A 13913-nucleotide genomic window follows, 5' to 3' on the forward strand; every position below is an offset into this window, starting at 1 on the left:
CCTGTTGGCATTTTCCTCATTTTCAAATGTGCCTCCTCCTGCCTTGTTCCTTTGGCATCATTATGACCTTAGCACAGGGATACTCCTTGTGCAGACCTGGTCTCAAAGATCATAGGTCTCCAGTGATTTAGCTTTAGTGAATTTCCTTTCCTAACTTGTCAATTCCATATAAGTTAAGTATACTCTTTCTCTCAGGGGTTGGTTCATAGCACCATGAATTATGGCACTGAGAGGGAGGTGTCTTATTTCTCTTTGCCAAGGATAGACATTTGGTTTACCCTTCCATCTGCTCTATTTTAACTTTGCTATGAGAGCAACAAACTATTTTTCCAAATCAAATATCATAATTAGGTTCTCAGAAGGTTCAAGTGTAGCCTTTTAAAGATGGAAAAGCTTACCCCCCATTCTCCAAATGCAATTAATTCTTTACTTTCTTGACATGTACAATATAGTAAACACTTACATTTATATATTATTTACAAAATAATTTAAATATCTCACCCACGTTTACTCCTACAACTGTAGACATCTATGTTAACAATTTCCCTTAAGCACTGGTTAAATGAATATACGGTGTGCAAATTTTGAAACCGCTGTTTATGTAACACATATATTAGTCTATATATTACGTATTTATTTTGAAGCTATTTTTAATCACATTTTATAAGATCCAGAATTTTGTTGTAACAACTCTTCCTCTTTCATGGTGTAGAAAACATTTTTTTAAATCTTGTCTAAAATAATAATGATAATTACTGGAGTTTTTGGTTTATGTTTTTAAAAAATAATTCACAATGTTTTACATAATTTTAATAACAATACTATGAGATAAGAATTCTTTTGTCATCTCCATTTTACTGATAAGAAAATTGATTTTTTAAAATGACTTCCAGAGTTCCCAAATCTAGTAACTGATAGAAAAGTGGACTCAAACTCAGTATGTTTGGCTCCAAATTCTGTGATTTTTCCACTGTAGCAGAAATTATTTGGGCTACTTCATTGTACAAAAGAGAATAACGAAGTCCCAGGAAAATAAATGACTCACCTGAGGTTGCAGAGTGAGCTTTCAACATAGTCAGCAGCAAACGGTGCCTTCCTGGCTCCTATTTCAGTGATCTATTTATTTTATTCCATTTTTTCCTCACAATTCTGAACATCAATGTTGACATTTGTTAATTCTGTCATGTAATTTAGAACATGTTTTCATGCAAAACATCATGCAGTCCTCTGTGAGGTTCATTGTATGTATAAAACAAACACAGGAAGGAAAGTGTCCAGTAGAGAAAGCCTGACTGATGATCACATAAAAATTGGGAAGAGGGTTCTTTCCTGTATGTTCAGTCTGCATTTAATTGAATTTCAATCTCAAGGTGAATCTGGTTTCCATAGGGATTACTTTAACTCATAAAAGTAACTAATAATTTGTTATTTGTAAGGATCTTACATTTTATTTTCTGCAATTTTTGAAAGGTTGCATTTAATTTGAAAAAATTGTCCAGCCACTTTTAAATCATAAGAGAGAATACTCACTCCTCTTCGCTCTCCACCTGACACAGGTGGCCTGCCAGGAGCCTGCTGCCCACAGGGGGTGACTTTTCTTTGAGTGGCCACTGTATCTGAAATTCCCACCTTTATAAACATTTTCAGAATTACCTAGTAAAGATTTAAATACGTGTGTCTATGTGTATTTCCTCAGAGAAATAACACATTAATCCAGTGCTCCGTTTTATTTTAGTGGATTTGATCACAGATGAATAACTCACACATGAAGGTAATGAGATACAAGCAGGTTTCCACTTAAGAAGAAAGTTCTAGAGTAATATTTCTCAAAGAGAGTTGCATACATTAGAGTTAGAGTCAAATGGGCTAACTATGAAACGCAGATTCTCATAAACCTAGTAAATCCAAACTCTTTGGAAGTGGTGTCCAAAGTTGCATTTTTACCAAACAACCCAAATGAGGTTTATACACAATAAAGTTGAGAATTCCAGCTTAGGAAACAGGGGCTTGCTGTCAGTACACCTTTGTAGGGTACTGCAGTAGGGAGCTGTGCCCAGCCATGTGGTTACAAAGGGTACAAGGGCTAAGACTAACTCTGTCTTCACAAAGAGTCCTCAAATTCATCCTAATGCTGCAAGCCATGGTAAGAAAGCTTAGTGACTTGGAATTCAAGGAGTCCAGTAAGCTGGTAGATGTTTTCTACCTGTGCATGTTAACTAAATATAAGAAGTATCATTTTTTAGTATCCATGTGCTAGCCACCAGACAGGATGTAGTAAATAGCTATTTTGTCACTATTCTTTCCTTAAAGAGCTCTAGTAGGTTTAATTAAGTATCCACATCCTCAGAGGTAAAGAAACTATGATTTCTACCTTTTAAAATCCTTGGCTTAAAAATTTGTAAGATATTAGCCGGGCGTGGTGGCTCACGCTTGGAATCCTAGCACTCTAGGAGGCTGAGGCAGGCGGATCATTTGAGCTCAGGAGTTCGAGACCAGCCTGAGCAAGAGTAAGACCCCATCTCTACTAAAAAAAAAAAAAAAAAAATGAAAAACAGAAAGAAATTAGCTAGACAACTAAAAATATATATATAAAAAATTAGCTGGGAATGGTGGTACATGCCTGTAATCCCAGCTACTTGGGAGGCTGAGATAGCAGGATTGCTTGAGCCCAGGAGTTTGAGGTTGCCGTGAGCTAGGCTGACGCCATAGCACTCTAGCCTGGGCAACAGAGTGAGACAGTCTAAAAAAAAGAAAAAAAATTGTAAGATACTAGAAGTCAAGAAAACAGGCTGCTGGCTGGGTTCTGCTAGGCTATTCCCTGCCCTCCCACCCCCATAAGTTTTTACTTGGGAGAGAAGAAACAAGTAAAACAATAATAATAACAAGAAACGTGTGTGTGTGTGTGTATATATATATATATGTATATATATATAGTGTGTGTGTATGTTTTACACACATATACAGTTGGCCCTTCATATCTGTGAGGTCCACATCCATGGATTCATCTAACCATGGTTGGAAAATATATGAAAAAAGAATGGATGGTTGCATCTATACCTGTTCATGTTTTTGTCTTATCATTATTTCCTAAACAATGCAGTATAACACCTATTTGCATAGCATTTACCCTGTATTAGATATTATAAGTAATCTAGAGATGATTTAAAGTATTTGGGAGGATGTGTGTAGGTTATATGCAAATACTATGCCATTTTATATCAGGGACTTAGGTATCACTGGATTTTGGTATCCAAAGGGGGTCCTGGAACTACTCCACTTCAGATACAGAGGGGTGACTGTATATAGACATATATATACATATATATATATATATATATATATATACACAAGCAATCATTTTAAAGACAATGACATTTAATGTCTCTGTCACTAAATGAAAGCTTCTTAGGCAAAGGGCCAAATGAAAGGAATAAAAAATAGTAATAGTTTTATACTTTCAGGATTCATGTTTTGGAATATACAGTTTCACATTTTAAAGATGCAAGAAAGTATAACTTTAGCATTTACTATTTATTACATTTAATATTTAAACAAAAAGTATAACTTTAATATTTTAGAATTACCATACTCCTAAAGTGAATCTATAGTTACCTTTTTAAGAGCGACGTGCTGTCCAGAATATATTTCCAACAAGCTCTTAGTAAATATTTAAAAACCTATATCTCTCACAATAATTTTTTTCCAAAGGCAAATGGAATTAAGAGCCATTACATTTGAACGCACATGAAATTCAGAGCTCTAGTTTGAAGCATCAGCAGCATTTGAGACATGATGGAGCGCAAGAAAAGAAAATCTGATGAATGTACAGAATTTATTTGGGGGACAATCTGCATAGCAAATTGAAGTTTCCTATGTAATATCTAACTTACCTAGAAAGAAGCCAGGAACAGGAACGGACAGGCAGTTTACCGTGTGACCCTATCCTAATAAATGACTGTCGTCTCTGTTCTGTCATTTCTCAGCATGCTCAGAGCTGAGCATTGCATTTTGTTGCAGTTTTCGTCATCACATGACCTAATTTCCGTGGCGTGAACCATCTGGTAGATTTCAGATGCTTTCTTATTTGCATGAAAGTTGCCAGTTCTTGATGTTCAGGGTTCAGTGTGGGGGCATCTGTCGCGATTAGGTGGGGCACCTCTCACTGACTTCGCAGGGTTTCTCCTCTGGTGGCGCCGCCTGCTCCGGCACTCGTGCGTTGTCGCTGGGCCGGGCGGCTGCCGCGGGGGTCGGCCACGGTGCAGTGCAGGGCCCGGCTCAGTCGCAGCCTGCTCCGCCACATCCTGCCTCCCGGCGGTGTCGCCACCGCGCGGCCCCGCGCTCCCATTGGCCGGCCCTGCAGGAAGGTGAACGCTGCTACTTGGGTTTCCTTTTGATGCTGCTCTGACACCCCGGGGGCGGGGGCGGGGGTGTTTCCTCAGGAGCTGGCTCAGAAAATCAAGGGCTACCAGGAGCAGATCGCCTCGCTGAATTCCAAGTGCAAGATGCTGACGATGAAAGCCAAGCACGCCACCATGCTGCTGACGGTGACCGAGGTCGAGGGGCTGGCGGGAGGCACCGAGGACCTGGATGGGGAGCTCCTCTCCGCGCCCCCGGCCCACCCCTCCGTGGTCATGGTAAGGCTGCAGCCCGTCCTGGCCGCTCCGCTCTTCGGACCGGGCCCGGCCAGTGGCTCCACGCTCTCTCTTCCAAGGTTTATTTCAGGGATCAGCCTTAGATTTTGCAGATTCAAATTGAGGAACAGTTTCCTTAACTCTTTGACTACACTTGGGCAGGAGCCAATCTTTGACACTGTAAACAGTGACAGGTGACATGAAACTATTCGCCCCAGACTGCAGAATGGCTGAACGTGTCTCGCTTTCGTTCATGATTTAGAAACAATACTGAGAGGCTCTGAGCTCTAAGGAAAAATTCCTTTGCACAGTGATTTAGTTTTCTGGGGGATGGGAGAATCGTGGCACACATATTTAGTTGTGTTTGCCAAGCTAACTAGCTCACTACATTTGTGCATGTACTCTACTGTGTACATGTTTAATAAAATTTGGAAGAAAAGCTATTGTTAGAAAAAATAAGAAAATAGATAATCCAAAGTTTAGCTTTGGATTAAAGTAAACTTCATTATTTTTTATTCTACACCATACACTTGACATTGAAAATGCATTGAGTATTTTGGGAACTATATATAATGTTTTCTAGTGTTGTGTATTTTCCCTCATATGTTCTATGCCTTGGATAATGTATAACCATACCTGGGCCCATTTGACAATATACTATTACTTTGAGTACACAAAAGACCAAGCTTTATTTCATAGACCCCTTTTGTATTTGTATGATTCATGACTTTTCTAGTTATTTTCAGAGATACAGTTTTAAAAAAAGGAAAATAAAAGAAGTATTTAATCAACACCACAACTCTTACATGTCATATGTACTCACATCCTTGATTGTTTTACAAATGATTTCTAGAACATATTCTCCTGAAGATGAAACTTATAAATACTAACACAGAATTAATATGTGAATTTGAGTCTCAGTAATTCTAACCTTTGTTTTAATATAATGATCTCTGTTTTGACCTGTGCCTGGCCAGGTGTTTTGTTAACATGCTAACTGATTTTCATGTCCTTTGGGCTACATTTTACATGGCAGATGACTGCAGGTCGCTGTCACACTTTGCTGTCACCTGTCACTGAGGAGTCTGGGGAGGAGGGAACCAACAGTGAGATTTCTTCTCCACCAGCCTGTCGCTCTCCTTCACCTGTGGCTAATACAGATGCTTCTGTTAACCAGGTATCTCCCACTTGACGTTCCTCTAGCAATGAATGATCTCTGGGCAGATGCAGGACTCCATTCTCTTTGTTCTCAATTAGGCTGTGGGTATGGATCTTAGACTTTGTTGCATTTGGTTCCAGAGACACACCATTAGGTGTTGTAGCTGCACAGACTATGATTGCCAGGTGAGACCACTGGCTTGGGATGTCATCCTCCTTCCTGGGCTTCTGACAATGAGATGAGCAAAAATTAGGTCATGGGAATTATAACCCAAAAAAGCCCCATTTTAAGGCATAATAGCTTTACTTTCTAACAATCATCTAGAATGGAGTTCTGCATCCTAGCAGAGAATGAAAGTTCTGTGTCACCATTGTAAAATAACATGATTATATGGCTATTTTAACATTCATTGAATATAGTGTTGTGTTGATATTTACCAGCTCAGATTTTAAAGATAGGAAACTGCTGTTTATTATATCATACTTTTTCTTTATTTACTATTTGTAAACCAATTTAAGGAATGTCTGCCAGTGTATTTCTTGGAATGCCTGGTAGATTTGAGTTTTTTGCTTATCTTTCAATAATCTTAAATTTATTTTCTATAAAATGAGGATAATACCTTTTTGTAATGTCTTTTTTATAATACTGTGCATTATATTAAATATAGATTATACTAAATGAAATATTTAAAAGTTTTCATTAAAAAAATTAGATAAAAATAAAAAAGATGCTTTTATAATAACCAAAAACATTTAATGCATGTTAAATAATACTTTTAAAAATCAAAACAATGAAAAAAATTTAAATTATGTTATTATATGTAAGTGTTGAGAGAAGTTGAGATATATTATCAAAGAAGAAGCATTAAACAGACCAAATGCTTTATAAGCTATATTATAAATCAGTTATATTACTTTTATTTTAAAGTAGAAGCATTCAGAATAGGATTCTGTGATAAGTAGAATCCCCCTCATTGACAAAAAAGGAAAATAAAAATGACAAAACTTTTAGATAATACAATCATACAATTGTCTTAGTAACAATCAATGTACCATGTTTCCCCGAAAATAAGACCTACCCATAAAATAAGCCCGAGCAGGATTTCTAAGCATTTGCGCAATATAAGCCCTACCCCGAAAATAAGATCTAGTGATGGGCGTGGCTACACGGTGTATCTGCACAACCCATGCATTCTGTTGTAGAACAGTAAAGAAGACGAGCAGCCCTTCTCATCTGCCCCATTGTGACAGCTACTATCCCAGAGGTGACTGGAAAGGTCCGGGCAGCCCCACCAACAAGGTCAGCTCCCCCTGTGGGGTCCCGGCCATCCTGTGCGTGCTGCAAGCTGAGATTTTGAGGGGAAAATACCACATCTCCTAAAAATAAGCCCTAGGGTGTCTTCTTGAGCAAAAACAAATATAAGACCCTGTCTTATTTTCAGGGAAACACGGTAGCTCTAGGGAAGTTTTCAACTCATCTATTCATCAAATACATTCTGAGCACCTGCTGGGACGAAACTTTGTTCTGGAAAGGAACAGCAACAGTGGCCCTGCCTGCTAGGACCTTACCATCTAGCGGGAAAGGTTGACGTGGGACGAATGATAACAAAGTGACAAGAGGAAATGAAGAACAACAACAAAAAAGGAGAAGTTCAGGGCACCCTGGGGGATTGGGAAACTGTTCTCCAAATTCTAATTCAGAAATATGTATTACTCATTTTTTGATGATAGGTTCTTCCTTGTGGTTACAGATGTTATTAGAGTCAGAAAAATTGGGCTATAGTCAGCAGATTGTCATATAGAAAAATTTATCTTATTAATATGCTTAGTGTTCTGAAAATCTTCAAATGGGATCAATATCGATCTTGAGACTAATACTGTGGGAAAAATATACCTTTTCTAAAATTTTAACTCTCCATGCTACTTCTTGGAGAGTTAAACTGTCCATCTATAGGTGAGAGTGCCCATAAATGATAAAACATGCAAACATTTTTATTATTATTACTTGGCAGTATGGTAAAGCTTAATCAGATCCTAAAGCTGAGTGACGTTATACTTTGTTGTAATCCCTCCTCTTTTCCCTCGTCACAGGACAATGTCAGTTAAATAACATTGTTAACCTAAAATACTTTTATGTGATGCTGCAAATCAGCGGAGTCAGACAGTTTACTCAGAGGAAGCTATTAAAAAACAAGTGTATTACGCTTGATGTCGCTCAAACAAATCAACCCCGTCATAACAGCCACTGTTATTCTTGTACAGTAATGTTAAGTCACAGGACATTGAAAAAACACAACAATGTGACCAATGATGCATTGGCTTTTCAAAATTGTCTCTTGAAACTGAGGAGGACATTTAGAATCCCCATAAATTTCAGTCTTCAGGCTCAGAACCCTGTACGAAATGTGCACCACTGTTTCAGGGAGCCGCCAACTATAATTGCTTTATAAAATCCCAGCTGTTACAAAAGGTTTTGTGCTTGCTGTTTCTGCAAGTCGGTCTCCATTATGTAACTACCTGATCCCACTCACAGTGTGTTTCGTATCTGACAATAGCTATTAGCTACAGTGTAATAACAATTTAGCTACTGGAGGGTAGAAATAATGAGGAAGCCCCATAATTTGCCTCGGGCGTCTTGATTCCCCACAGAAGCAAGCCAAGACTTAAGACACCACAGAAAAATTTAGAGAAGTTAGGTTTGGAAAGAGCGTAAGGGGCAAATCACTGGCCTCCAAACGAAAAACTCATTCTGGGCCACAGCTCTCCCTCCTCCAAGCTGAGTGCAGCTGGGAAGTCCTTTGCCCCCCTCTTTTGTAAGTGGGAAGCCATACTACTTAATTCGAGATTGCGCAAACGAAATGTGATGTAAATCACAAAAGTACTTCTTAAACTTGAAAATGCTGATCAAATAGTAGCTACAGTTGTGGAAATTTATTTCCCTAAGAATCTGGTTGTAATAAACCCTCATAACTTAAACACATAAGCAATAAGGGACATATTTCTAGCGGTGATTTCTCACTACACCAAGTATTGGCTTTATTTAGTTATTTCTAGTACTGATTGATCTGTTGTATTGAATTTATGTAGTCCTCAAATAGATCTAAATTATTCATCTGTAAAAGGTGATATGTTTTCAAATCCCTTTGAGAAACCAGGAGTTGTAGTTCCTGTCTATAGGCCTGAGCCATGCACAAACACATACACACAGAGGCAGAAAAAGGACTTTTGGTAACAGATTTATTCTAGCTCTTTTGGAGTCCTTTTTATTTATAATAGAGTAAGTTAAAATTTTTACACTATTTTAAGCCATTTTTTCGATTTTCTTTGTGGACAGTAGTAATATATTACCTCCCATGTATATAAAATAATAGAGTTCACAAAGTGCTTTTACATACATGATTTATTATGAACATAAAACCTGCCTGTTATTTGCCAAACACCCCACAAGGTGCTCAGGATGAAAGACTGAAAGCGATGTCCCAGCCAGCCCTCAGGGAGCTCACAGGCAAATGGTTACCATAGAGGGCAGAGGTGGGATGGCGGGCAGAGGGAGGACGCAGGGGGAACCCCTAAACCAGGCTGGATTCTGGCAAAGGCCACAGATGGCCCCCTCTAGTTTTAAGGGAGGAGCACAAGTTAGGCAGCCAGAGCGCACGAGGGCAGTATGAGAGGAAGCGTTTCAGGCAGAGGAACCACATGTGGAAGGCTGTGGACTCAGGAAGAAAAATGGCCCAACAAGGCAACTGCAGACAATTTCAGTGTCACTGGAGAAACAGGTTTGGAGGAGGAGAAAGGGCATAAATGAGAGTCAGAAGAATGCAGAACCACATCAGGAGGGACCCTGAATGCCACACAAAAGAATTTGAACTTCCTCGAGAAGCTGATAGTTAACCACTGAGGAAATTTAACTAGCAGCTCTGTATGGAGTTAGGTTTTAGAACAGATCATTCTGGACCATTGGGGGCAGGAGAATGGAAGTGGGAAGATTCAGAACCAGGAAGGTGATAGGTACAGAAGTTGCACACTCTCATTCTTGGTCTACCCTAGTGACATAAACAAGAAAAATGGGCCAGGAGGGGCTGCAGGGACCTGAACAGTGCTGCTCCACTTAAATGAGGCCATGTCTTCTCTGTTGGAATTACTTTATCCATGCAGACATGGGACCCAGGGTTATATACCTTCTGGTTTGCAGGAGAAGCCATGAATCCTGATTTTTATGAAATCTCTCTATGTTATTGAAGAGAGATTTTTAAACAGTTGAAAACACTGTATAAGCCAAGCTGAAAGTATGGAGGTCAGAGGCTGCCTGTCTGCAACCTTTGAATTAGGAAGTTGTGGCCGTAATGAGAACTCGAACTAAGGCCGTGGCAAGTTTATGCATCAAATAGTAATTTGTCCTTACATAAGCATTGGGTGGTAATGGAGAGGAAAAATCGAGAAAAAAAAAAAATCCCAAATCTATAGCTTAGGTGGGTAGAAGTTCTGTTTATTGAAAGATGAATAACACTATTTTTTTCCTAAGTCCATTTCTCATTCTATTTTTTTTTTTTTGAAATGTTGAGTTTGAAGAGCCCATGGTACATACATGAGCACCAGGATATGTGAGCCTGGAGGTTATAAATTCACCAGTGTTGAAGAGTGAGTGGAAAACAAACTACAGTAGAGAAAGTGTGACTGACTAGAGAGCTGAGAACAGATTAAAGGGGAAGTGTTTCTAAAAAGGGATGGCTGGTGCTATTGGACACTACTCAGAGGTCAGCCGCGGAAGGGCTGTAGAGTGACCATTTCATTCCGTAGAAAAGAAGCCTTTGAGGACTGGTGAGAGCAATCTCAGTGTAGTCACCAGATTGAAGCCCGGGGGGTGGTTTAGAAGTGGATTGAGGGTGAAACAATGACTATGCCGTGTGTAAATCACCCTTCTGAAAGAAGCTGGATTATGAAGTGAAAGGGAGAAGAGAAAGAAAGGAGGACTATGTGTGCGCAAGTGTATTCATGTGTGATAATCCATCACTTTGCGATTTGTGGACTTTTCTAAAATGTGAGATCCTTCAAGAAAAAATATCAAAAGAGAAAAGTGTGTACGTGGTTTTGGATAGAAGAGAGTTGACTACTTACGTACAGAGTAGAAAGTCAACAGAGAGGGAGGAGATATTAACGGATCAAAGTCCTTGGAAAAGCAGTTTGTGGGATTTTAGGAGTTGGTGGGAGAATCTTCCTTAAGCAGTGAAACTGGCGAGCGTGAGATAAGGTGAGTCTGAATATTAACAGACTTTTGAAAATGTAAGAAGTTGCAAGAGGATCTCCTTGACAGCTTCAATTGTGTGTGTGTGTGTGTGTGTATATGAAACACCCTAATGCATATGAACTCTGGAAAGTAAAGTTGGATTGAGTCATGGTTCAGGTTTTCCAAGTGGGTGAAGCAAGGTTAAAGGGGCAAGGGAGGCAACAGTGTTGGTAAGAAAGTGGTTTAAGGAACTTTAGAAATAGCTACATATCTATTCTATGAACTGAGCAGCTTTTAAAAAAAAACCAAAGAATTATTAATAGGTACAAGTCCAGTTGAGTGATGCCTGTATTCAGGGGTGTGGAGGACTGAAGTGGGTGGAAGTGAGTGAGGATCAACAGGCACGAGCCTATCAAGGACTTGAGGATACCCAGATAATCCATGCGAGATGGTGACAGGTCAGGAATGAGGAGGAGCCTGTCTCCGTGTTCCAATGCTGTCAGTAATGTTGGGGTCTTCTCTGGAAGCCTCGGAAATAACCACAGAAAAATGGGTAGAAGGTGTCATAGTCATGCAAATATTACTTCATTTAATTCTCAAAGCCACCTAATGTTGAACCAATGAGTGAATCGATGCACAAGATGTAGATTATTTGCTCCAATTACATAGCTACTTAGAAGGAGAAGTTCAACTAGAATCTCAGGTGTCCTGACTTCCAGTCTGAACACATGCTACTGCACGAGCCTGCTTCTGCCCCTTAGAGACTCCCCAAAACACCAGGCTCCTTCCTGCTATTATCTTCATATCTCAGGTGGCTGGAGCCTTCTACACTTTTAACTAATATGTGATTATCAATAAGGCTTAGGTATTTTAAACTGACATAATTATCTTTAATAGTACAACTACAAAAGCTTTATAATAGCAATTCACAAAATATAAGCATCACTCCTTCAATTTAATTTCCATTCAAATACAGATAAATACCGATAGAAACAACTGAAAACACATCAATTACTTCTTGATATAGTAAATTTCATTATCAATACTAATGAAATGTGTAATGTTACTTATAATCCAAGAGATTAAAAAAATCAGTAGTATGATTATTTATGGTTTACTTTGATGCTTTCTTATGCACTTCCAGGAAATGAATAGAAACCTTTTTATTATTTGTTTCTAAGAGTAGTGTTAACTTCCTCATTATATTTTCTCTTATTTAATATTAAAATATTTATATTAATTTCTATAAATAATGAATTCACAAATAGTGAAGATCTGGCTACATCTGAAAAATTATCTATAGATTTAATTTTATCTAAATCAAGTACTTTTTAAAATTATTTAAAACTTTAATCAATACCTTAAGCAGCATTTTAAGAACTAGATCATTGAAATTTTCTTTTTTGCTACACTAGTTAATCTCCAAATATATGTGTACCACTTATATCCTTTGTATTTCCACTTTACCTAATATAAAATGAGTTTGAAATATTGGCAACTTGAAATATTGGTAAAGTCTTAACATATAAACCAAAATTCTGAGGCAAGTATAATATGCTTTGATATGATCTTTAAATTCTTGTCAAAAAAAAAAAAAAAGTGCTCGCCTCAGCAGCACATATACTAAAATTGGAACGATACAGAGAAGATTAGCATGGCCAAAAAACAACACAAAAAAATGCTTGTCATAAGAATTTACTAACTTTACTAATTTCTTGTGCCCAGTGAAAGGTGCAAATCTTAAGCCTTTCCTCCATGTGACAGATAGTACCCAGAACATATCAATCTAGACTTTGTCTTCATTTTGAATCCAACACTACGCTTTGTACTCACAGGACATTGCATATTTCCAAGCCCTGTCTGCTGAGAAGTTGCAGACGGATGCTGCAAGGATTTCCCCCACCACATCGACATCCCCTGAGTTCTATGAACCGGGACTGGAGCCATCTGCTACTGCCAAACTGGGTGATTTGCAGCGTTCTTGGGAAACCCTAAAGAATGTGGTAAGTCTTTAAAATGTAGAATTGTTTAAGCCCACCAGACACCAATCGCCTTAAGCGATTGTCTTATGAAATACATGCGGAGAGTTTACACATCCAGTACGCAGTCGAATACCCTCTGTTGGGCCACAGAGATAAAGCAGTGAGGAAAGCAGTGTCGTAATCTGGAAGATAAGGGGCTGGGAAACATTTGGTAATATCCCTTTCCTTGTTTAGATCAGTGAGAAGCAGCGCACACTCTATGAGGCTCTGGAACGCCAGCAGAGGTACCAGGACGCGCTCCAGTCCATCTCTACAAAGATGGAGGCCGTGGAGCTGAAACTCAGCGAGAGTCTCGAGCCCGACAGGAGTCCTGAGAGCCAGATGGCTGAACATCAGGTAAACAGAGCCATGCTTTCAGCTTCCTCACGATTAGATAGGTGCACTCTTGTGACCGGCTGGCCTGTCAGGCACGTGTTTGGGACAACAGGTGGACATTTTTTAAAATCTTTTCTACTTTATCAGTTCTTACAGAGTAAACAAGATTCCTAATGGTGGTTGTTTCCATCACCACGGCAGGGAGGGATCTAAGGAAAAAATGAATAAATTCAGACTTTGAATCTAATTGAAGAAAGCTACATGGATTGATGTTGCTTTTTAACTTTTATTATACAAAACGTGTTTCCTTACAGTTCTTAGATTATTTTGATTTTGTTCTGAGCTCTTGGTGTAAGAATAAAATGTACCCCAAATCTACCTTCTTGGGTGTGTACCCAGTACCTCCCCTTTATTATTACTATTATTATTTTGAGACAGAGTCTTGCTCTGTTTCCCTGGCTAGAGTGCTGTGGCATCAGCCTAGCTCACAGCAACCTCAAACTCCTGGGCTCTTGTGATCCTCCTGCTTCAGCCTTCTGAGCA

The 13913-nt window shown here is 38.9% G+C and overlaps 1 protein-coding gene and 1 pseudogene across 6 annotated transcripts in view; both read left to right on the forward strand.

Annotated features, from left to right (window-relative positions):
• SYNE1 (spectrin repeat containing nuclear envelope protein 1) overlaps positions 1-13913 on the forward strand; it is a 438352-nt gene that overhangs the window by 277622 nt on the left and 146817 nt on the right. For all 6 annotated transcript variants that reach the window (XM_076002855.1, XM_076002857.1, XM_020287266.2 and 3 more), the window contains 4 exons: positions 4440-4634; positions 5668-5808; positions 12849-13016; positions 13230-13391. In XM_076002855.1, coding sequence (XP_075858970.1) covers positions 4440-4634; positions 5668-5808; positions 12849-13016; positions 13230-13391 — 666 coding nt within the window. The remainder of the gene's footprint in view (positions 1-4439; positions 4635-5667; positions 5809-12848; positions 13017-13229; positions 13392-13913) is intronic.
• On the forward strand, positions 12613-12713 carry LOC142871241 (uncharacterized; annotated as a pseudogene).

The sequence above is a fragment of the Microcebus murinus genome, chromosome 5, assembly GCF_040939455.1.
Source record: "Microcebus murinus isolate Inina chromosome 5, M.murinus_Inina_mat1.0, whole genome shotgun sequence".
Lineage (NCBI taxonomy): Eukaryota > Metazoa > Chordata > Mammalia > Primates > Cheirogaleidae > Microcebus > Microcebus murinus.